This window comes from Takifugu rubripes, chromosome 11, assembly GCF_901000725.2.
Source record: "Takifugu rubripes chromosome 11, fTakRub1.2, whole genome shotgun sequence".
In the NCBI taxonomy this organism is placed as follows: Eukaryota; Metazoa; Chordata; class Actinopteri; order Tetraodontiformes; family Tetraodontidae; genus Takifugu; species Takifugu rubripes.
Window position 1 is genome coordinate 11,166,330 of NC_042295.1, and position 24,510 is coordinate 11,190,839.

Here is a 24,510-nt window from a genome sequence, read left to right on the forward strand (position 1 = left end):
TATAAAAAAAAAAGGTAAATGTGTAAGAAAAATGACCCAAAATTTCAGAGTTGTTACTTGTAGAGTCCAACAATGTATAGAAATTGCACAGGCACATGTAAAACACTAAACATTGAAATAAAAACCTAAACAAAATCCTTTAAATTGTCAGAAATCTTCTTTTCACGTCATAGTCCAAGATTATCACTAAAAATGTACAATATAGGAAGTTTTTCTTCGACAGTGTGTCATGTTTTTTTTTTTGAATCAATAGCGTCTCGCAATATTTTCATGCACTTTAATTTAAATTATTTGGGCTCCTTTTTTCGAATTTGCTGCTGTTTGATTCTTCACTTTTGCAATAATATGCCTTCGCAAATTATGCTTATTTGTGAAGGTTTTTTTAAAATTATCTTTGCACCGTAAACTTAAAAAAAATCCCTCTCTCTCTATCTCTCTCTCTCCCTCCCTCCCTCCCCCCCCCCCTCCCTCCTTTATGAACATGTGGTGGCCCCCTCCTCCACTCCGCTGTGCTTCAAAAGAGCCAACCATGGTGCGAAAGCCTCCTTTCCTCAGTTATCCCTCAGGATGGCATTCTTCAAATGTATCCGCTCCGTGAAGAACGACATCATCCTCTTTTTATCGCCGATTCTGCTTCTTCCTTTGCCACTGGTCATTGGGACATCTGTGAGTAACGGATATGCAGATAACTAGAACGTTTTCTACAGAGTTTTAGATTTCAATGACCTGCTATTAAATTGTAAATTAATTTCCCATTTGGGGCGATCTCTTTTCACGGCAATCTTGTTGGTTTGGAATATTTACTGCGCGTCTACACAACTTTGCGCACAGTTTATAACCATGAATGATCTCACTACCAAATGGGCGCCATGAACATTCTTGCTGTTCAAAGATGAGGCTACAGGCTTTAGTGAACGCGTCTGACTTTGACCGCTACTTTCGTGCACCTGTTGATGCTGCTGTCCGGCGTAAAAAAAAAAAAAAAAAGCCGCTCAGCTGCGCAGCGTCGCCCGGGGCTGGAGCGCTCCGCGGTCTTGTTGTTTTAACTCCCTGTTGTTAGCAGGAAGGGTCACATCCAGCGTGGGAACAAAGAGTCAAAGGGCTCCGTTTACCACCTATATGTGTGACAGTGGCGTGCACACTCGGGCATGGTGGATGCCATGTTTGGATAGACTGCAGCCACCGAACAAAGACGCGCGTAAAGAGGGTTTGAGGTCTCTTTGAGGTGCGAAGTTAAAAGCAAACCTATAAGAGCAACCTGAAGAGCTCCAAGGGTTCCTATCAAAGACGCAAAGTTGTAACTTACGTAACAATGCATTATTTTCACCCTTTGAACCATAACTCTAGATTATGCAACGCTGCCTGTATAAACCTTAACACCCTGTTTTTACAACTGTTTGTGTTAATCTGCCATTATCTCCTCACACAGGAGGCAGAATGTGCTTATGTGATCATCCTGATGGCTGTTTACTGGTGCACAGAGGCCCTTCCTCTGGCTGTGACGGCGCTCCTCCCGGCGCTCCTTTTCCCTCTCTTTGGCATCATGGAGTCGAAAGACGTGAGTTCTGGAAAATGGACGCACTGTCCGAATGATTTATTTCTCACGCTCACACGGTTTGTCCTGTCTTCTGTGTGGTGCTGCCGTTCCAGGTGTGTATGCAGTACCTAAAGGACACCAACATGCTCTTCGTGGGGGGTCTGATGGTCGCGGTGGCGGTGGAACACTGGAACCTGCACAAGCGCATCGCACTGAGGGTGCTGCTCTTTGTCGGCGTGCGTCCGGCGCTGTGAGTGGCTCATGCACAATCATCTCACCTCTTTTCTTCTGACTTTCTTCCGTCCAACGTGACCATACTTAGTGTTTTTGTCCTCCCATCAGGCTGATGTTGGGGTTCATGGGTGTCACGGCCTTCTTGTCCATGTGGATCAGTAACACGGCCACCACGGCCATGATGGTGCCGATCGTGCAGGCAGTGCTGGAGCAGCTCAGCAACAGTGAGGCAGAGCTACCTCAGATCCTCAGCACAGAGGAGCAACTCCAGACGTCTGAGTCCGATGGCAAACAGAGCGACGGCCAAGGTGAGCCGCCGTCGCCTCCAAGGTCAGCCCCGTGAAGAAATCCAAGCTGCCGTTTCACAATTCGAGTCTTTCTTCCTCATAGGTGGAGTTGTGGTGACTTTCTTAGATGCCGCAGTGGAGGCTGCAAAGCTCAAGGAGGCCAAGGAAAAGAGGAGGATGTGTAAAGGGATGACCCTGTGCGTGTGTTACGCTGCCAGCATAGGAGGCACAGCCACGCTGACAGGAACTGGACCCAACCTGGTGCTGAAGGGACAGATGAACCAGTGAGTGCCCCCCCCATCTCCACCATCACGGCCTGCTTATCTCGTCCTATTGAACTCTTGCTGTTTTCCCTAGACTTTTCCCTCAGAACGGAGATGTCATCAACTTTGCTTCCTGGTTCGGTTTCGCCTTCCCAAACATGATCATCATGTTGACGTTGGCCTGGCTTTGGCTGCAGTTTGTTTTCATGGGATTCAAGTGAGTCCAGAGATGATTAAACCCTAATTACACCGGCCGTGTGTTGGCTCATCATCAGCTTTTGATTTTGCTTCATCTGGAGTGTGAAGTTGATGCAGATTTCTTTTTTTACATGTGATCCCTGTAGCTTAAAGAAGACGTGGGGCTGTGGGGCAGTGAAGACAGAGAAAGACATCGCTGCCTATAATGTGATCCGTGAGCAGCACCGCCTGCTGGGCCCCATGTCCTTTGGAGAGATAAACGTCCTGGGTCTCTTTGTTCTGTTGGTTTTGATGTGGTTCTCGAGGGATCCAGGCTTCGTCGCCGGCTGGGCAACACATCTTTTCAACTCCAAAGCAGAGTTTGTGCACATATATCTTCAATTTTTGTCATTTTCGTATCAAGAAATCATCAGAAAGTGTCACTCTGACCGCAATCTCCAGGTATGTGACAGACGCCACGGTAGCCGTCTTCATCGCCGTCCTTCTGTTTGTTCTGCCCTCCAAAGCCCCGCGTTTTTGCCCAGGGAGGTCTCGGAGTTTTGAACCAGGTGCGGGCAGAAAAACACAACCAATAGCACATTTAACGAGGATTTTAAAATCGCCGAGCATCAACGCTCACAGCGAATTTGTGGGGTCTGCAGGAGCACTTCAAAGCGCCTCCTCAACCCCACGACTCCTCAGCTGGAAAGTCGTCCAGAAGAAGCTACCGTGGGGCATTGTGCTCCTTCTCGGAGGAGGTTTTGCCCTGGCCAAGGGCAGCGAAGTAAGCCCGAACCATAATGTTAACGTGGTCTTGTTAATGTACACACGCTTCTCTGAAATGATGCTCATTAACTGGACTAAACAACTGTGAAATCACCTCATCTTTAAAACTTCCTAATACTCCTAGACTACACATTTTCTTGCACGATATTTATTTTCCTCTTTAGATATCAGGACTCTCTAAGTGGATGGGAGATCAAATGGCTCCGTTACAAAACATCCCTCCATGGGCGATTGCTATCATCTTATGTCTGCTCATTGCCACCTTCACGGAGTGCACCAGTAACGTGGCCACCGCAACACTCTTCTTACCCGTGTTGGCCTCAATGGTGAGTTCACAGACAGCAAAGGATAAAGTTCCTGCATAGTGTATTTTCTATTCAAGTGGTTCTCCCAACTGGAGTGCAGCATTTAAATCACTGCCTGTTTCCCCTCGTTCGGCTACACAGCTAGTTGGTCATTCAAGCTGAATATGTTTGGTCCCTTTCCCAGGGCCCCTCCTCCCATTAATAATCTGCCAAACACACCAGTTCAGCAACAGGGCCCACCCCACTGCTGCTGAAGAATGGCATCACTGTGCCCACTAGATTAACAGACAGCACCAAAGCTGTGGACTGGAAGACAGTGCCAAGCAAGGCTATTCAGAGAGATATTTGTGGGGAGAAAGTGATTTCAGTGGACATGACATCTCCAGAGTATCTCTACCCTGTTAGGCTTTATTAGCATCACATTGTCAGTCATGCAAATGCCACAAGCAACCAAAGGGTTAAATGGACAATCCAGGATAAAGAATAAAGCTGACATGCAGACAGGATAGCAGCAACAAAAAAAGTGAGTTTTCCTCCCAACAGAAACTCAATAGAGGGAACTTTCAACTAGTTTCAGCTCTGTGCTGCAAACACATTAAAATCTGATTCCAAAAGGTGTCTTTTACATTTTTGGCACAACAAATTCAGATCTGAAGAAGCCTTCTGGATAGAAGGCGAAACGTCTTCAAAGATAAGAAACGCAGTCCAGTTGACAGAGAAAACTACCTTGGACAACGATGACCTGGATGATTGAGAATCTGCACTGACACCTTTATATTGTTGCGTGAAAAAGCCTCTCGAGATAGTGACAAAGGCGGTAAGATCCAGCTGCAGGCAAGGGGCAGGGAAGGTGACGCCTTTACCCACAAGCTAGAGCCTCCAGTCTAAGCCAGTCAGAGATGTCCCGAACCAATAAATTATAATAGATACTAACTTTTATAGGGGTGGAAGTCGGTTTATTCCTTTTCACCTCATTTTTATCTATATAGCACCTGTTAAAGAAGCCTTGAGCTGGATGATGTATTCACACATGTTAATGTTTATGCAGACTGCAACAAAGCAAAATGGTAAAAAAAAAAGACCCCAGACAAGACAGCCGTAGTGACATGACATACAGTCTAAGGCTTAAATGAGACACTTTCGGTCCTTTCCCTCGTTTATTTCCAGAGGCTGAAATTGCTATGCGCTTGTAAGCTACTGAGCAGTGGGATATGTAATTCGGCAGTAAATTTCAGAGCAACATCTTTTGCCTTCCTACTAGTCTGCCATTATTGCTTCATATGTAGTGCTTTTCTATTTTGGATGTCCTGACTCAGCCCGTAGCTTGTGAGGATCACATCTTAATTGCAACGGCCTAATGAGGGTTTTGGCTCCACTCAGACTTTGACATTTCACTTCTCTGCTAACCTCCGTCGGATTTTAGTTCATCCTTCAGCTGAGGTTTTCTGTGTCGTCGTTACAGTCTCAGTCCATCCGGATCAACCCCCTCTACGTCATGGTGCCTTGCACGCTGAGCGCGTCTTTCGCCTTCATGCTACCTGTTGCCACGCCCCCCAACGCCATAGTGTTCTCTTACGGATACCTGAAGGTCGCTGACATGGTGAGGACACGTCGACCGCCCACCTCTAACTTTCTGTCCCTCGTCACAATTTCCTCCTTCTCTTCCCCCTTAGGCCAGGACCGGAATAGTGATGAACATTATCGGGATTCTCTGCATCACGTTGGCTATCAACAGCTGGGGCAAGGCCATGTTTGACCTGGACACCTACCCCGCCTGGGCCAACGCCACTGGGGTGTGAGGCAGGTTCTGCTGCAGGGTGAGCTCCACGCACGCCCTTCCCCCTTCCTCACCCGCGGGAATGAGACGGAGAGAGCCAGTCGGAGCAGCAAGGCCGGACATCTGGGCCGATCGCAGAGGCCCTACTGTTGTGAGACGAGTTCCTCGGGGCTCGTTGGAGCCACGTTCAGCGGTCATCTACTGGGGAAGGAAGAAAAGCGGTTATTTGTTTTTATTTTTATTGACATTGTACAATAGTAAAGACACTGCAAAATATTTATATGACCTTATAGTGCTCAGCAGGCGCCATTTTCAGGTGAATCTATCCAAACCACCATTCATCACATGTAGAGGTAACTACTAGCAACAAGCCAGATGATGTAGATGCACTTCATTTTAAATATTTATTAATCAAACTTTCTTTAGAGCTCTCAAACTATTCTGCCATGTTTGCTTTTGATTCACTTCTAAACAAGTAAATGAAAAAAGAAATGATTAAAAAATAAAAGTCCAGCTGAGTGTGCAGACAAAAATCCGAGCATAATCTATAAGTCTAGTCAGTCAGAGATCCTGTGGTCTCTGGGCCAGGCGGCGTCATCCCAGTTCACAAGAACTAACATGTCATTTTAGGTGTAGCCTGTTGTATGACGTGCTCAAGAGTTCAGTCTCGCTCCCAGGGCATCCGCCATTGACGTAGTCGTTTTCCCGGGTTCTTACAAATTGCTCTTTAAGGTCCAAATCAAGCAGGAGGGAAAATATTATTTACTTCCAAGTATTTTTGTGGGGTTTTTTTCTGTCCGGTGGCGATTTCAGTAACCGCAATGTAAGTGCTGAACGTGCGTTACAGCCCTGTCATTGAGTGCCGTCAGCTGACTCCACCAGATGGGGAGGGTTAGAAGGCCACAGAGCACTGCACCCGATGACACATTTACACAAGATAATGTCACAAAACTCCCCCCGGGTGTTTTCAACTGTGTATCCTGTTGAATTCCCTCTGACACTCCAAATAATTCTGTACTTCTAAGAAACAATGAAGCCTGTAGACGCGTTTTTGGAAAATTGGATGTTGAAATGGTTAAAACATTTGTTTTCCCCAGAAGAAAATATGAGAATCAAAAAAGAAGGGTCTGTCCTTGGAATATATTAATGAAAGTTTGAATTTCCAATGGCAACACGAAATAATCAAGAAGAAGAAGAATATGGAGGAGGATGTGGCCAGTGATACCAGAGAAATAAAAATCAAAATAAAACAGGAAGTACTGAACAAAACTTCACAGAAACAAATCAAAGCAACGTTTTCAGATTAATTTCTATTGAATAAATGAATTTTACATTGTGAAATATGTCAGAAACTTAAGAATTTTATTGTCTGTGTTACTTACTTTACAGTTTAATGAAGAATCAATGCTTTTGCCTTTCAGCTATCGACTGCACAGGTATGAATACTCCGACACTTTAACAGATGGCACTAAAATAATGTGTTCTTTAATCTCTTTGAATGACATTTACTACTGATACACGTTTGTGTCGCAATCTGTACTGTGCACCTCAAGAAGGAGATAAACAATTCACGTTTACATTGAGCTTTAGCTCATTTTTAAAAGCTTTCAGTGCTAATATAGAATCTTAAATCATAAATGCTGAATAAACTGCTAGATTTAATGTAACCAACTCTTTTAATCCAGATAAATTGGATTTTTTTTTTTTTGCCTTGTCTCTCTATCTATACTATAATATCCAGACACTTGTCAGCGTGGACTTTTGCCCCAGTCAAATTTATGTGAAGCTATTGACTACTTTTAAAAACTGAACCAACTCACTTTACTGTCATTCAGATTATCACAGTATGTTGCCACTTTTTAAATACTAATACTAATTCTTTCTAATTCCTAATAAAGTAGTATATGAAAATCAACCCTTTTGTGTCTCACTTTCATTACTGGTTGTCTTTCTTTTTGCGATGCATGTGTTTCGCCGTCTCTCCCTGAGTGACTTCTTGTCTCGTGCTCAAAGCTGAGATAATCCAGTAAACGCAGCGCTGAAAGACACCGTAATCTCCATCTGAGAGGGCACACCTAAGGTTTGAAGCCAAGTACTGTGTGTCATTGTCCTTGCACCACGGTCAAAGTGGTAATTGTCCAGAATTGTCTTAAACCATAAAAATGATGGGCTCAAAGAAATTGTTTGGCATGGCTCAGATTGAGGCCTTATGTGCTCTTTATTGCACCCTGGAAGTGTGTATCATTATTGTGACAAATATTTCTCCCAGCAGGACAAAAGATCATAAATGTGACTAGGCAAGGACAATTCCAATGTGCTGCAATGTTCTGTTGCAACCAGAGAGCCCAATCAAGACCCAACCTGAGCTGAGTATCCTTAGCCAGAGTCTCGATGACATGACCTGAGGGTTTACGCAGCAAATCTCTCTGAGGGGCCTGCATGATGGAGGGAGAACACAAGACCTGGCATCAAAGGTACCAAGGAGGAAGAACTGGCAAGATCATGCTGACACGTTAACCTCAGGTCTGCGGGACAGTTAAAATGTCAGAAGGTTTTAAAGTGGGTAACAATCAGGTGTTTGGAAATGGCATTTCAGATCACTGTGATCTTTTAGTCTAAATAAGGAGGAAGGAGGCATTTATGTCATTACAGTGGCTTTCTCTTTCTTTGCTGCCAGTCCACCACCCACTTATTACCCAATTGGAGTGCGCTGGTATCCATGCTGGTGTGCATAGGTGTCAGTTTCAGACTGAGCCCAGCTGCCTCCTCCTGCAAATGCCTGCGCAGGACCTCGGCTGAACTCAGGGGATTCTAAAGCTCCTCAATGTCAAGTAGGCAAGAACAGAGACACATGCGTGCCTACCCGCTTAAATGGTGGGTTTTCATGGATGCGAAGGCTTTCTGAAGCAACAACAGATTCCACCTTTTCTGTATCGGTTACATGTGAGCACAATGTGCAGCCTGTCTGATACGCTCGGCTCCTGCTGGTGTGCAGAGATGGTCACAGCGAGTGTTCCGGGGATCATGTTAAACTCAGAGCAGGAGTCAACAGGTTAGCTCTGAAAGATTCCTGAGAGGACAGAAGGCCTTTTCTTTTTGCTCTTTGCAGCAAAGGCTGAGCTGCCATAACAACAACAGTGACCTGACATACATGAACGTGCATGGAGCCACTCGCAGGCACACAGAGACCTGGCTGCAGGCACAAAGGTTCAAACTCACATGCGCCCAGAAAATTCAGGGTTGCTTTTGCATGCACCAAGGCCCCCCCGAAAAGCGTGTGGAGGGGCACGAAGGATCTACAACCCTTCCTGCCTGGTTAAGAAGGTCCAAAGATGCCTCTGTTGTGTGCTGGACTCGAGGGGGTCGGAAAAGGCTGAACTAAGGCTTGTGGGGACCAGCCTGCCACCTACCACAGACATCTGCACAATTAGATGCAGGCAAAAGGCCACCGGTATCACCAAAGACACCACCCACCCTGCACGTTCACCCTTCCTCTCTCTCCCCTCAGGCAGGAGGATGTGGAGCATCAAGCGGGGCCAATAAGGTGGAGGATTAGCTGCTTTCCACACAGTGTTCGTGCACTGAAGTTGGGTTGTTCTGTAGTTTCCATCTGGTTTTCCAACCCCAATTTTAAAAAATCTTATTGTGTGCCCTGATTATTTTAATATTTCATGTCACTTTCTCTCTCTCTCTCTTTTAGCATATTATTTCTATCAGCTGAGCATTTTCTAGAGAAATTCTGAAAAAAATTAGATTTTTGTTTTCAGGAAGTGGCATGAATATCTGTCTAAATCTATTTAACAGTAAAAGTAATTATTTCCTAATAGTTATTATTAGATATTTATCATCAAAAATGCAAATTGGACACTGTAGCATTCATTGTACATTTTACGCACATGTCCTGCCTCAAAGCATTCTCTGAACTTTGAATTTGCTGCTCGTGTTCATGTATGTGTGCAGACAAATTATTGCACAACAAACACGTCATGTCCCAACATACCATTCACATCACACATTGAGATGAAGGATTCATGTGGAGGATTCTTTTCACATCACTTAGAAGCACAATAGCATCGCTGTGGTTCTAGCTGCCTTGCCTCTATGGTATGCTTTTGGACCCCGGGCTCATCCTTTTTAGGGTAGAAAATAATTTCTTTTTTCTTTTGCACAGCTGTTTTGCATGTAGTGCATGTACTCAAAAACAGCAAAGCGTGAATCATCAGACTACACAACCACAGTTCTCGTGTCCTTTGCATCACTTGACTCACAAAAAGGACATCTTAAGTGTAATAAGAGGTTAAAGCTCTTCCACCCTGCTATTGTGTCTTTATTTCAGAACTTTCTCGGCAGACTGTTTTGATGAAAGGTTTTGTTGGTCACTGTGACTTTCCTAAACGTCAGAACAAAGCAAGAACATGTTGATGTGTGTGCTGCAGAGTGCTCACATTTAATGCATTTCCTTACAGGCAACATTGATTCTGCTCAGATCGCTGCAACATTGGGTGAGCTTGCTTCCCCTTTAAAGTCTGTTCTGCAATATATTTTCATATTTTATTGCACTGTTAGTTCAGACCTGCGGGCAGAAGTTTTCAATGGACAACAAAGCTCCAACCTCAGTCTTTATAATTGCTTGAATCATTAGGAAAAATCTAGGGAACCCCATAGGTTATGGTATAGTGCTTATCATTTTAAAATTGACATTGTGCTTAAGATGAAATACAAATCTATATATAGCAAGACACAATGTACCAAGCCTCAGTTTAACGCGGTAGTATTACGTCAAAGCCCTCCGTGTTTGATTTTAAAGAATTTGTCGTGAAGAACGTGGTTCTGACGACGGTGATAATTATTTGATGCGAAATGTCGCCATCTGCTGGTTGGATGACAACTTACACTGAACCGCAACTTGCGAGAAAATAACGGATTGAGTGTGGAAAAAACTCCAGCTGTGAATGGGGCCCCGATGCCCCACGTGACTCCTTTTAAGGTAAGAGGTGATTCCGTCTGTTCATTCTCAGTCCGAGGTTGAGCTTGAATTCGCCAGCTGGACACGGAACCCGACGTTTAACCGATGGCGACTTCTACCGCCGCCTTACCTCCTTCGTGGAAGGACTGTTTTCTCATCAAGTTGATGCGCAACTTTCTGCCGGTTGGTTTCAAGCAAGAATTTAAAGAACTGTTCAGACTGGCCGCACCTGCCGTGAGTAAGATTGATAAATTCAAACATGAAACCCTCGACTTTCCTGCTGACAGTGACACGAGTTGAAGGTGTAATACAAGAACTGAAAAAAGAATCTTATATCACCATTTTTCCAACAGCATACAACTACTGATAATGCTTCATATCCCATCAGCATTCCTCTTTCAGTTACACTCACAAACCAACATCTCAGTCTTTATAATTGCTTGAATCATTAGAAAAAATCTAGGGAACCGCAGGTTATAGTATAGTTCTTATCATTTTAAAAGTGACAGAGTGCTTAAGATGAAATACAAGTCTATATATAACAAGATACAATGTTTCAAGCCTCAGTTTAACGCGGTAGTATGAAGTCAAAGCCCTCCGTGTTTGATTTTAAAGAATTTGTCGTGAAGAACGTGGTTCAGGCGATGTTTATAATTATTTGATGCGAATTGTCCCCATCTGCTGGTTGGATGACAACTTACACTGAACCGCAACTTCGGAGAGAAGCAAGCAAGAATTCAAAGAACTGTTCAGACTTGCCGCAACAGCCGTGAGTAAAATTGATAAGTTCAAACATGAAACCCTCGACATTCCTGCTGACAGTGACACGAGTTGAAGGTGTAAACAGTGACGTGCGGTGAGGTTCATGGCTGGTGAGGCAAGAGTCCTCAAGAGTCAGATTTACGATTGTAAGAACTGAAAAAAGCATCTTATTTCACCATTTTTCCAACAGCATACAACTACTGATAATTCTTCATATCCCATCAGCATTCCTCTTTCAGTTCCACTTACAAACCAACACTTCAGTCTTTATAATTGCTTGAATCATTAGAAAAAATCTAGGGAACCGTAGGTTATAGTATAGTTCTTTTCATTTTAAAAGTGACAGATAAAATACAAATTTACATATAACAAGATACAATGTTTCAAGCCTCAGTTTAACGCGGTAGTAGTAAGTCAAAGCCCTCCGTGTTTGATTTTAAAGAATTTGTCGCGAAGAACTTAGTTCTGGCGACGTTTATAATTATTTGATGCGAAATGTCGCCATCTGCTGGTTGGATGACAACTTACACTGAACCGCAACTTCGGAGAGAAGCAAGCAAGAATTCAAAGAACTGTTCAGACTTGCCGCAACAGCCGTGAGTAAAATTGATATGTAAAAAATGAAATTTAATGACAAAGGCTTCAATATCATAAAGAGAAATTCAATGGTACTTCTTTCAATATAGGATGAGAGTCATACAATCTACTGTTAGAAGAACTTGTTATCAGGTAAAATGTTAACCAGTGTCTCAAAGTGGGCTACAAGCTGACACGAAAGTACACAAGCTAAGAATATAAGTGGGTATTGGTATAACGATAGAGAAGGCTTGCAGGTTTGGTTCAGTTTACTTACCACAGACAATAAGGCAGGGTGTTGGTGGCACACTTTCCATTTGAACCTCGTCATCAAGGGTCGTCTTCTCAATGAAATGGAACATATGCTCTTCTTTCTCATTAAAATGAGCCAGTAAGAGAAGCACCATCTGTATGATTTCCTCTGAGTAACTGACCTGTTGTGGACTGACCTGTTTCAGTTTCAGTCTTGAGAAGAGCATCAAGGACTTGTTTGTGTTTATGTGCATCAACTCGTTTGAAGAAGTTTAAGAGATGTGCCCCCTTTTTATCCACATTGACAAGGAAGGACTCAATCAAACTCACGCCAGTCAGTTCCTGAAAGTGTGCTGCCATACCGACTTCCTTAAACAAAAATGGCCACTCCTGGCTTAAAATTTTGATGCTTGCACCATTATTGATCTCTTTACGCTGTGTGAAATAAGTGGACTTGATTAATTCTTTCACAGCATCTGAATTGAAGTTCATCTCTTCCATCATCTTCATTTTTTCTTTTTGAACTGACTCTTCACAGTCTCAGGGAGAGGTAGATGTTTCGGCATCCAGTTGACACAGCCATATGTGCCTTGAACACTTGCTCTTTGTTCGGCAGAAATTTCATCAGTGTCATCATCATCTGATGCTGCTTTGTGTTTCTTTTATATTTGGTGTGTCAGGTCGTTTGACATTTTCAACTCTTGACTGGAGTTGCTTTGCCAAGGAATGATATCTAAGTCCAATAATATCACCATCAATCACATCTTGAAGAGACTTTGGATACCTGGCCACCATTCTTTTTGCAATCTCTGTGGTGCTGTGTTTGGTTGGATTCTTGCAACTCTTCATCATTTCGGAGACCACAATCCTTATCATCTCTCTCCGTAGTCGCACACTTGGCCTTTTCTGTCTTTCCAAATTCTGTACCAACTCTTCAGGGAGCTTCTGCAATGGTATCTGAAAAGTGTCTACCCAGTTTGGTGCAAGCGGATAACAGCTTCCTGAGGATGATGATGTAGCTGTGGATGATGCTGGCGAGGGAGTGCCCAGGGAGAGAGAGGGAGAGGAAAGGAGAGACCCTGGAGAGAAGCATGCTGGGGGTGGAGTTGGAGTGGAGTCCAACCAGAGATTTGAAATCATTAAACCTTTAATGTTTTTCTATTCTGTAACAGAATTAAGCATATTGATGAATATTCTAGGGATGCAAAATATTCTAAAAAATGGTTGCATTTATAGATTACTTCTGCAGCCATATCAGAGAAGTGTGCTGTGTTGTCGTGGCAATGTTTTACACTCACTGTTTTGGGCCCAGGCAGCAACCAGTCTTCTGGCTTGTATGGGCTTTAATACTGGCAACAAGTCTCCCTCTGTAATGTACTGCAAATCATTTGCCGTTACTACACCATGTGCCTTCAAAGTATCTTCTACTGACTTGAGAACTTGATCAGGAAGATCCGGAAGCACTGCTGCTATGGCATCGCTTATCGTCTGTGATTCAGCCATATCTGTTAAGACAAGAAGACAGTAACAGAGACAGTTTAGCAACTGGCCTACTGATTTAGTATGACAAGAGACTGTGCTTCAGTGGGACAATCTGGTATCCATTGTTTATGTAATATGATAAAGGCCACATGTCAATCAGTTCACTAACAAGTCTGCATTCTAATTTTACAGTGTCCTTTACAGAGTACATGTGGTAGTGTGGAAGAAACTCCCCATCATACACTCTCATCAGAAAATGAAGTGCCAACAAACTGGCCCTTCTTGTAAATAATTCCATTATACTCCACATCAACAGGATTTTTTTGTATTTCTTTCAGTGAAGCCAAAATGGAGGATTGTGCCTTTAAGGACAAGGATAAAAAACTTTATTGATCCCACATCGGGGAAATTACACGTTACAGCGGTAGCCCGTGGTGTACAATACAGAATTGTTGTGGCTCGGGTTTCTCGCCTCCTCCCCCACCTGCAGGATCGGCAGGCAGGGGCGGGCCGAACTCTGATGAGCGCTGAGCCTCTGGCGCACCTGCAGGATCGGCAGGCAGGGGCGGGCCGAACTCTGATGAGCGCTGAGCCTCTGGCGCACCTGCAGCGCATTACCGTAATTCGGCGGCTACTTAAACTCCCCTCTCTTTGCCTCTGGTGCCGGATTGTTGTTTTGCCACAGTGTCTAGCTCCCACCCTCTGTGATTTCCAGTTTTTCGCCTCCTGTTTTCCGTGGTTACTTCCAGCGTGTGAGTTTGTTCCAGTGCCTCGTCACTGCGTTTTCGTTTGTACTTTTTCTCGACGGTTTTTTCCCTGTATGGTGATTTTTAGTTCGTAGATTTTCTGTTGCTACTTTGATTGATTCTTCCGTATTCCACCTTTTTGTTATCAATAAAGAGCCGTATCTTTTACTCTGCATCTGGGTCCAGGTCTCCTTGACTTTCCATAACACAGAATAGTACTAAAAGAAAAAAATTTAATGTACATTAATAATGTAAATACATAACAATATTATGTACATTACTATGTACATTATACAGTATATACAGAAATTAAAAATTATGTACAGAAGGAATGTCGAACAGTGAAGAAAAATGAAGGTGCAAATAAGACATTCCAGAGGTAGGATGATTAGTTAGTGCAAATATGCCAACCCTGGGTTATTGGTGCTACATTAAGAATTGTGCATGTTGTACAATCTGACGGCAGTTGGGATAAATGACCTGCGGTAACGTTCCCTTTTACACCGTGGGTGTAACAGTCTGCTGCTGAAGGAGCTGCTTAAGGCCCCCACAATCTCGTGTAGGGGATGTCAGCTGATAATTGATGTCAGCTTGGCTAACATCCTCCTCTCACCCACCTCGTCAATGGAGTCCAGAGAGCAGTCCAGGACTGAGCCAGCCCGTCTGACCAGCTTGTTGAGTCTCTTCCTGTCCCTCTCTGAGCTTCCACAGCTCCAGCAGACCACAGCGTAGAAGATCACTGATGCCACCAGAGTCATAAAAAGTCCTAAGCAGTGACCTGCACACTCCAAAGGACCTCAGTCTCCTCAACAGATGAAGATGACTTTGGCCTTTCTTGTACAGGGCGTCTGTGTTATGAGTCCAGTCCAGTTTATTGTTGAGATGAACACCCAGGTATTTGTACTCCTCCACGATCTCAATGTCCATACCCTGGATGTTCACGGGTGCAATGTGAGAAGCCTTCCGACTGAAGTCGATCACCACCTTATTTGTCTTGCTGGTGTTGATGCGCAGATGGTTCAGTTCACACCAGACGACAAAGTTGTCCGAGTTGTGGCTGAAGTCCGATGAGTAGAGAGTGAAGAGGAAGGGAGAGAGAACTGTACAATGCGGTGCCCCTGTGCTGCAGACTACCACGTCGGACTCACAGTCACGGAGCCTCACGTACTGTAGTCTGTTGGTAAGGTAGTCGGTGGTCCAGGCAGCTAGGTGACAGTCGACTCCGGCTCCCTCCATCTTCCCTCTCAGCAATGAGAAGTCAAAGAACATGACTCTCACAGTGCTCCTGGTGCCCTCTAGGTGTGAGAGTGACCGGTGCAGCAGGTAGATGACAGCGTCATCCACACCAATGCCCAGTCGATATGCAAACTGTAGAGGGTCCATCTTGCTGTCCACCAGCTGTCTGAGGTGGGTGAGAACGATCCTCTCCATGGTCTTCATCAGGTGAGAGGTTAAAGCCACTGGCCTGAAGTGGTTGGGCTCCCTGGCGTGCGCAGTCTTAAGAACTGGAACCACACATGATGTTTTCCACAGTAGTGGAACTCTCTCCAGACTAAGGCTCAGGTTGAAGATGTGCAGGAGTACTCCACAGAGCTGATCTGCACAGTCCTTGAGTAGTCTGGAGTTGATGCCATCAGGGCCAGTAGCTTTCCTTGTCTTGGTCCTCCTCAGCTCCTTCCTCACCTGATCAGCTGTAATGGAGAGGCGAGGTGTGACTCCTGGTGGGTGAGGACGGGGGTTGGACTGGGAGGGTTGATCTGGCAGGGGGTGGAGGGAGGTGGCGTGGTGTGAGGAGAGAGCTGCCGGTGCCGGAGGTGTTACGGGGGGAGAGGGGGGATGGTAAAGTGACAGCACAGCCAGGTCTGGGCTTTGATGAGTGGGAGAGGGAGGGGCAGTACAGTCGAACATGTTGAAAAAGGAATTCAACTTGTTTGCCCAGTCCAGGCCCCCAGATTCAGGGCCCCTCACGCTGTCCCTTGTCTGGCCTGAGATGGTTTTTAGGCCTCTCCAGACTTCCCTGGCGTTGCTCCCCTTGAGGCGCTCCTCCAGCTTCCTCCTGTAGCTGTCCTTGCCTCTCCTTATCCCCCTTCTCAGCTCCTTTTGGACTTTCCTTAGCTCCTCCTTGTCCCCAGATCTAAAAACCCTCTTCTTCTCATTCAGCAGGGCTTTTAGATCAGGGGTCACTGATCACTGGGTCACTGGGGTAACTTGCTCACTGTAAAGCTCTGAGTAAAATCGTGACCCATCTTTTATTTGCAAGCGTGGAGGACTCACTGACCTAGCGGAAAGAAAGGCCTGAAACAGATGGATCTCTGAAAGAGTCAAACACAGATTTTTGAAATTCTTCAGATGCCTTGTACATCTTTTTAAGTAGCTATGTTTACTCTCAAAACACATAGTCCATAGCCTGATGAGTGGACCAAATTTCAGGATCCGTCCTGGATAATGCCTCAAAAAATGGTGTTTTGGTCTCAAGTTGATATCTGGAAAGAGTGCCTTCCTGGTTTCCAAATATTCTTGGATGAGAACATCCAGATAGGTGACTTGAGCCTTGGAAATTTGCTGAGCACCAATCAGATCAACAATGTCCTTAAGCTGCAAAATTAACTGCCACACATTATCTTGGGGGTGCTGCACTTTGTCTCCAATTATAAGAGGTAATAAACTGGCTAGGACTAAACTGACAAGGTTTGGAGCAAGCATCTGTTGCTTTGTATTTGAACTGCCTGATTCACCTGTTCAAAATTGTTTTGGTGAATCATTTTTTTTGTTGATGAAGTACTTTAGAGCAACATCATGTGAGAGGACACCCTCGAAGATGTCATGATTGAGACAGGGGGGCATGCCAGGTGAACAAACATCAAAGTTTTGTAGAGCATTAAATATTGACCTGAACTTTATCCATTGTACTTGTGGAGCATCCTCTGTCTCCAGAAGTTCGATGGCAGATCTGTATGTTTCTGGAGTCAGCTCCAGTCCACAGATGTTAGGATCAGCACCTAGAAGTTCAGTTCGAGAAATCAGACAATATCTGCAGAAGTACCGAGATGAACTGAAATTTTCTGTGAAACCACCAATGGTATGAGAGCCCAGGTTGTCCCCAGCAATGCAGTAGAGAGCTCCTTTTACTACAAGTTCATCTCCCATTGTTATCCCATTTTTCTCCAGTTCTTTCAGATCAGTAAGCAATTCAGAAAAAACCTTGGCATGGCCAAAGTTCTTAAAATCCTTCTCTGTACACAATAAAACCAGCTGCATGTGGTCAACATGAGGGGCCATGTTGAGTACACAGCCAAAACCTTGTGCTCCTTTTTTGCAGATCCCAATGGGTTCACAACTTCGAATCCATCCTGGTACAAAACTAGCTTGAGACAATTTGGGTTTTCCTGAAAAAATGTGTTTGACATAAACACCTTACCATCACAACTGTCAGAGAGAACATCAGTTTTGGAAAAATTACGAGGATCCACTGACATGAGCCCCTGCCAAAAACCGGAATCCAGCATACCGTTTAAAGATTTTAGCACAGGAGCATAATAGGCACACCTCTCTGTCCTGTTCTCATCTCTGCCCTGGGTCTCTCCTCTGGGCTCCACATATTTAAACATGTCTTTGAAGCACTGGGTTCTCGTGTAAGCAGTTCTAATGGGCCCTGTGTGGCAAGCTGTAAACAGGTCAGATTGTTTAATTGTGTCACTGATTTTTACAATGTCTTCATCTGGAATTGACATCTTTTAGAAGCAAGTTTAGTCGATTCATAGTATATGCCTGTCCCAACTCTTGTATATTCTGCATTTCTTCAATAATGTTTTGAATGGTAGACACTGGAAGAAGATGCTGCCCCCCTAGTTTCATGTAAAACATGCATACATTTCTCAAATACAGGTTGCTGAAATTACACCCATCCCCGACAGTGTCTTCATCATCTGACACACTGGCAGGTTCCTGTATTGTAGCACTTGAAGTGGGACTCTCACAACGTGCATCTTTGACATTTTCTGACCAATGTCTGTGCTTTCTGGACATGTGAGAAGTAAAAGATGTTTTTGCAGTGAACACACTTTTGCATCCACTCACTGGGCAAGCCACATGACGCCTTTCTGCTATGTGCTCCTTTAAGTGAGCAACCAGCCGTTTCGTTCCCTCACACTGGCGTTCACAAAGCGAGACGGTGCATTTTAGTGGGGTTAGGGTCACATCCTGAGTAATGGTTGGTGTACTGTTGTGGTGGCGATAGAAGTACAACTTTAAAGCTGTATAGCCTGAAAACGCCTGCTTACAACTTGTTCCAACACATTTAAAAATACGTCGGAGTTCATTACGGTGCAGCTTGCAATGCAAAACATAGGCTCTCACGGACTGAATGTCTTCTCCACATATGTTACAAGAATTCATCTTCAATAGTCAAATACGCTGGGGTTATATCCACAATAAACACGAGAAGCGTGGTTAGCTAACCAGGGGCTTCAGCACATAGACTGATCCCGCTTTTAAAAAATCCTGTCACATAGCAACAGTCAAAGGCTGTAAAATCTATAATAGTATATCACCGTAATAAATATATTGAATGACTGTAAATCAAGAAATAATGCATAACTTCGGTCGGTCATAATATGTAAAAAAAACAAAAACAAAGAATTTTTCTATAAGAATATAAAAGAATGTAAAATTCATGGGAAAATACGGTCAAGTCACAAATGAATAATTACCCTAAAATTAACGGCAGTATTCTGTCTAAATTAAAGGTTTTGCTGATGTGTACGTTTGAATTTACAGGATAAAGCTGTTTAACATTCTGCAAAGTCACACCGTCTTTTCTACAGGAAGAATATATTAAAAATATGGTATTTTTGTGAAGTAATGTTGATTTCAATGAAAAATACATGTTTATACAATAATATTTGCTGTTATTTTATATAAAATGGTCTGAAGATTTCTGTTTAGTATAGTGTTTCTCTGTTAGGCTCAATGCTAATATACACCCTAAGCAATTGTGATATCAAATCATAAAAGGAAATGTTTGGATTAGTGATCAATTACATTTTATATCAAAATAATAAAACATTAATCAGTGGTCTGTTCTGCCTGTAGGCCTACATTACAGCCTACAGGCCTACAGCGCTAATGTGTCCGTAGCTTATAGCTTCTAAACTAACTATAACAGAAAACAGAAACATATAGAAAAAAGCAAACACAATTTTCTTCACACAAATCCTCGACTTTCCTGCTGACAGTGACACGAGTTGAAGGTGTAAACAGTGACGTGCGGTGATGTTCATGGCTGGTGAGGCAAGAGTCCTCAAGTCAGATTTATGATTGTAAGAACTGAAAAAAGCATCTTATTTTATTTTTATGTGCGATGGGTGTGATCAACTCGTAAATCTAAAAACACAACACGCCAGATAAAGGAGATGGCATTTCCCTCCCCCATGCTTTGGTACATATTTGTACAACTTTAACATTAAAACGCACCGAACAGTTATTATAAATTACTGTCCCGAGGCGTTTGCCAACCTTTGCGTGTGTCAATTAAGATTGTGGTGGATTCAGCTGTAAAATCAAGTCATAAATGATGTTAGAGGTGGTGATGTCAACTAAGTTTGGGAGTAAGGGCACCAGGGTCACCATTGGTAACTATTGGCAACGCTAAAGGTCACCAGAGAGCCTTCTCCAGAGCCTATGTGCCTGAATGAGTCAGCAGACTGACCAACAAAGTGACATTATGGTATCTATATGATGTAGCAAATACGCCAGTTCGTAGAGAATTGCAACAGGACAACCAATAAACTGCTCCCTATCTGCTCCTGCCACTGATAACTTGTTTACCTCCCCACAGACGATTGGCCAGCTCATGAGTTTGTCATTGGGATTGGTCAGCACTGTGTTCTGTGGCCACCTGGGGAGGGTGGAACTGGCGTCAGTGTCTTTGGCCATATCAGTGAGTAGAACCAAGGCACCAGGGATAAGTTGGTGTTTTCTGTCAGGTTGTGTTCATGCACGTACGGGTTTTATTCTGTATTGGCAGGTAATCAATGTCACGGGTATATCGGTTGGCTTCGGTCTGTCGTCGGCCTGCGACACGCTGATATCTCAGGTAGGGTTTCAAAGTCTAAAAAGCTTCCCCGGGTTTCCAAAACAATGGAACCGCTGTGGTTTCAGACGTTTGGGAGCCGCAACGTGCAGAGGGTGGGCACCATTCTGCAGCGGGGTGTGCTCATCCTCCTGCTGGCCTGTTGCCCCTGCTGGGCCATCCTCATCAACACAGAGGTCATTCTGCTGGCGGTCCAACAAGAACCGGAGGTGGCCAGGTCAGTTGCCGCGGCAACGTGTCCTTTCTTTCTTAAATGCATTTCCCCCCTGTGTTGATGATGTTCTCCTCAGGATGGCTCAGTTGTACGTGAAGATCTTCATGCCGGCGCTTCCTGTGAGTACAGTCAAATGTCTGAGTACTGATATTCCCTGTGTGGACTGTCCTACAGGTGCTTTACTGCTGTTTGTTTTCCCATCTTTACGCCAGGCTAATTTCATGTATTCTTTGCAAACAAAGTTCCTGCAAAACCAGGTAACTGGGACTATTAACGGGCAAATAGATCAACCAAGGAGCAAATACTCTGCTGTTGATTTTAATACCGTGTATCAGCTTCAAGAGTAATAGCGTGCCCCTTTCTCAGGGCATCATTTGGCCTGAGGTCATCACAGGACTTCTGGTTAACCTCCTTAACGCTCTCCTCAACTACATTTTCATTTTCCTATTAAACATGGGCTTGGCGTGAGTATCTGCAGGTTCACTCGCAGCACCGCGGTTCGACTCACCTGGCCGATCTTTGGTAAATTGTGTTTTGCAGGGGTTCCGCCATCGCCAATTCCCTCTCCCACGCCTCGCTGGCTATGATCCTCTTTTGTTACATTATTTGGAAGGGTCTTCACAAGGCCACCTGGGCAGGTGAGCATGCAGATTCACCAGGGATTGTGGATGATGATGATTAAAGAGTCACAAAGTCTGGATTGATTGACCCCCTCCCACCCAGGCTGGTCCAAAGCTTGCCTCCAGGACTGGGGCTCCTACGTCAACTTGGCCATCCCCAGTATGGCCATGATGTGCGTCGAGTCGTGGACCTATGAGATTGGGGGCTTTCTGGCAGGTACCCTCCTCCCCCCATGTCATCTTTGTGTTTTTAAAAAGATGCCTGCATGAAATGACACCTCTCTTATCACCAACAGGGCTCATAAATGAGGTGGAACTTGGAGCTCAGTCGGTCATATTTCAACTAGCCAACATAGCCGTCGTGGTAATTTTCCCTCGTGCGAGTTTTTCCTGCGCCACAGGCAGTAACAGGCAGACTTTAACGCTCCAATCTCATCAGTTTCCTTTAGGTTTCAGCATTGCCGGCAACATCCGAGTGGGAAACTCATTGGGGGCCAAAAACACTGAGCAGGCCAGGCTGTCGGCGAAATCTGCCACGCTGTGTGCTGGTGGGTGCGCTTCACAATGGGCCATGGCGGTTCGTTCGTCAGTGCGGGAGCTTCATTTCTTCATTTTATTCTACTTTCTGCCTCAGTCTCAATCTCCATATGTTTGGCGACGGTCATCGGGGCCTCCAAGGACTACATCGCTTACTTGTTTACAAATGACGAGTGAGTACAGCCCCCCCGACGGTGCGCTCTGGAGTCGATTAAAGCTAATTTTTAGTATTGTTCCTTCCCCTAGGCAAATCAGGAAAAGGGTTGCTGAGGTCGTCGGTTTTTACCCTCCCTTTATCATCTTCGATGCCATATCGGTGAGCAACCAGATAACGGCAGTTATTTTTAGAATATTTGTTGTTTCCGTCGAGGCCAACAGCATCTCTCTGGTGCTTGTGTGGTCAGGCCACCGTTGGGGGCATCATGAGAGGAGCAGGTAAACAGAAAGTTGGAGCCATTTGCAACATTTTGGGATATTACGGACTTGGTTTACCCATGGGGACGTCACTGATGTTTGCAGCCAAGTTGGGAATCACGGGTGAGATGGGTTTTTTTAACCCTTGTGTCCCCGAGTCGACTCCCCCCATAAACGTCCTCTGCGTCTCCTCCAGGGTTGTGGATAGGTTTGCTCACCTGCATGTTCCTGCAGACCTCCTTTTTGATTTCCTACCTGTTGAGGCTGAACTGGAAAAAAATTACAGAAGAGGTTAGTTTGGGAAAATTGAGAATATGTTTTTTTGTTTTTTATTAATGGAATTTAAAAGTAAGACACTTTCTTCCAGGCTCAGATCAGAGTGGGAAACGTCACAAAACCAAGTAAGAAAATCTGAACAACTAAAGCTCTTTAATGCTTATCAGGGGTCACTTACAAAGTACAAATTAATTATATCTTTGTTTTAAAGAAGAAAAACTCACAATATTTATAATTTTGCTTCAAAAAAGTGATATCATCCAAAGTGGATGACTCTGAAGACTCGCAGGATCTGGATGAGACTGAAGAAGCAGCATTGATGCCAAACCGGGAGCAGATGTCCCACAGGTCTCTGGTCCTGCGGAGGGGCCTGGTTCTGGCTTTAATGCTCTTCATCCTGGCTTTTGGGATCATTTTAAACTTGACCATAATGAAACTCATTACCTGAAGATGGAGAGTGCTTTGATGGTCCCGAATGAGGCACATCCCACCAAATCTTGGTCTCTGGCAAGATGGGAAAATAACAAAAACTCATATCCTCATCTGACAAGGACATGAGAGAGTCCACCACCACAGAATCAGCCCTGTGGTGGCCAAGTGTCATATGTCCACCCCGAGTCACTGCCATGCCACCATGGCAATTTGTGTTCCCGAATGTAACTAGTTGAATGAATGTGAAACTTAATAATAATTAAATAAAGCTGCCATGGTAGAATTGAGACATTGTAACCATCAGGCTCGGTTATTTTGCCATAAATTATCGTTGCAATATAGAGAATATCATCAATTACGTTCAAATCATGCATTGTACAAGGAGCATAAACTAAACAGCCGGTTGGTTCCACTCCTGTGATTCCACACACCGACCTATAGAGAGAGCAAGACATCCTTTTATTGTCTGGAGCCTGCAGGAGGCAGGAAAGTGTGTTGGCGCTGGACGAAAAAAGGAGGGAAAACTTTGGCCATTGGGAAATAAGGTTATATGCTTTTGATTTCACATTACATTGCTGTATCTATTTCCCTGCCTTTATCAGTGGAAACAGGCATTTCAGGCGCAGTTGTCAGGCCTTTTTACTTACACTGAAACAAAGAGATATGCAGTCAATTCACATATAGTCTTGTCGGTAATATAAAAACCTCAGGACCTCTGACAAACCAGGAGTGTCCCAGAGACAACTCTGTCCTCTAGTGGCCCAACCAGAGACCTGACTTGAACCGGACTGACCGCCATCCCCTAGCACGACAGATCTTAAAACATCTCCAAATCCAGGTTTAAAGAGCTTGTGGCAGACAGGTTAACCCCAGGTCTGCGGGACAATTAAAATGTCAGAAGGTTTTAAAGAGGGTAACAAGCAGTTGTTTGGAAATGGCATTTCATATCACTGTAATCTTTTAGTCTAAATAAGGAGGAAGGAGGCATTTGTGTAATTACAGTGGCTTTCTCTTTCTTTGCTGCCAGTCCACCACCCACTTATTAGCCAATTGGAGTGCGCTGGTATCCATGCTGGTGTGCATAGGTGTCAGTTTCAGATTGAGCCCAGCTGCCTCCTCCTGCAAATGCTGCGCAGGACCTCAGCTGAACTCAGGGGATTCTAAAGCTCCTCAATGTCAAGTAGGCAAGAACAGAGACACATACGTGCCTGCCCACTTAAAGCTCCACCTTAGCTCCACCTCTTGAAGTTGAACAACCACTTCCTGTTCACTTACGATAGTCAGAGAGTGAACATCCGTGCTCACTAGCCCCGAGCTAGCCGCTGGTTGCAGGCCCAAAACACAGCTGCACAGTGTGAGCCACACCCTAAGATCCACAAGGTCCAAAATTAACCAGCAACAGATGAAAATAATTTTTCAAAATCAATTTAAATAAAGTTCTCCAAAGATATTACATAGACATGTAAACCTACAAGGAGGAACTTCTATATTTCTAGGCTTTTCTTTTATTCACCACTACTTCAGCATACATGTATACGTGCGGGTGTGTGTGTGTGTGTGTGTGTGTGTGTGTGCATGCGTGCGTGTGTGAGAGAGAGAGAGATCCTCGCAGTCCTGCTGGATCACACCCAGAATTCTCTGTCTCAGCACAGACTTTTATGATGTTTCTTCACTACCAGGACCACCCTTAGGTCCTCTTGAGCTTTAGATAAACTCTCAAATGTTCTATCTGGGGTACAGAAGTGATTTTCTTGTTTTTCTTCTTTCTTTTTTAGA

The 24,510-nt window shown here is 44.3% G+C and overlaps 2 protein-coding genes across 4 annotated transcripts; both read left to right on the top strand.

The window, feature by feature from the left end:
- Positions 1-510: 510 nt before the first annotated feature.
- Positions 511-5,388, top strand: slc13a5b (solute carrier family 13 member 5b). The gene is made up of 12 exons (XM_011608538.2): positions 511-666; positions 1,430-1,558; positions 1,651-1,787; positions 1,880-2,079; positions 2,162-2,342; positions 2,416-2,538; positions 2,666-2,878; positions 2,961-3,067; positions 3,161-3,282; positions 3,449-3,610; positions 5,052-5,189; positions 5,263-5,388. Exons 1-12 carry the CDS (start codon positions 568-570, stop codon positions 5,386-5,388), a joined length of 1,737 nt encoding a protein of 578 aa, XP_011606840.2. The 5' UTR covers positions 511-567.
- A 4,979-nt stretch (positions 5,389-10,367) lies between these two features.
- On the top strand, positions 10,368-23,031 carry LOC101074763 (multidrug and toxin extrusion protein 1-like). Of its 3 annotated transcripts, XM_029844196.1 has the most exons (17): positions 10,369-10,566; positions 19,987-20,088; positions 20,176-20,244; positions 20,310-20,458; positions 20,532-20,574; positions 20,668-20,712; positions 20,822-20,919; positions 20,996-21,093; positions 21,179-21,292; positions 21,372-21,439; positions 21,515-21,623; positions 21,710-21,785; positions 21,859-21,928; positions 22,017-22,149; positions 22,223-22,317; positions 22,394-22,427; positions 22,554-23,031. In XM_029844196.1, the coding sequence occupies exons 1-17, from the start codon at positions 10,438-10,440 to the stop codon at positions 22,748-22,750; spliced, it is 1,629 nt and encodes a 542-aa protein (XP_029700056.1). In that variant the 5' UTR covers positions 10,369-10,437; the 3' UTR covers positions 22,751-23,031. The 3 variants fall into 3 exon arrangements, with proteins under 3 accessions (XP_029700054.1, XP_029700055.1, XP_029700056.1); XM_029844194.1 differs by having other exon boundaries at positions 10,368-10,566; positions 21,372-21,623; XM_029844195.1 differs by lacking the exon at positions 20,668-20,712 and having other exon boundaries at positions 10,368-10,566; positions 21,372-21,623.
- Positions 23,032-24,510: the final 1,479 nt, after the last annotated feature.

What these genes read in the sequence shown, in the direction of transcription:
- slc13a5b (XM_011608538.2), top strand. Translation starts at nt 568, where the DNA reads ATGGCATTCTTCAAATGTATCCGCTCCGTGAAGAACGACATCATCCTC. An exon ending in CACTGGTCATTGGGACATCT is followed by an intron (nt 667 to 1,429) that starts GTGAGTAACGGA and finishes CTCCTCACACAG; the next exon opens with GAGGCAGAATGTGCTTATGT. An exon ending in GTCTCGGAGTTTTGAACCAG is followed by an intron (nt 3,068 to 3,160) that starts GTGCGGGCAGAA and finishes TGGGGTCTGCAG; the next exon opens with GAGCACTTCAAAGCGCCTCC.
- LOC101074763 (XM_029844194.1), top strand. Translation starts at nt 10,438, where the DNA reads ATGGCGACTTCTACCGCCGCCTTACCTCCTTCGTGGAAGGACTGTTTT. An exon ending in GCGACACGCTGATATCTCAG is followed by an intron (nt 20,245 to 20,309) that starts GTAGGGTTTCAA and finishes CTGTGGTTTCAG; the next exon opens with ACGTTTGGGAGCCGCAACGT. An exon ending in TACTTGTTTACAAATGACGA is followed by an intron (nt 21,786 to 21,858) that starts GTGAGTACAGCC and finishes TCCTTCCCCTAG; the next exon opens with GCAAATCAGGAAAAGGGTTG.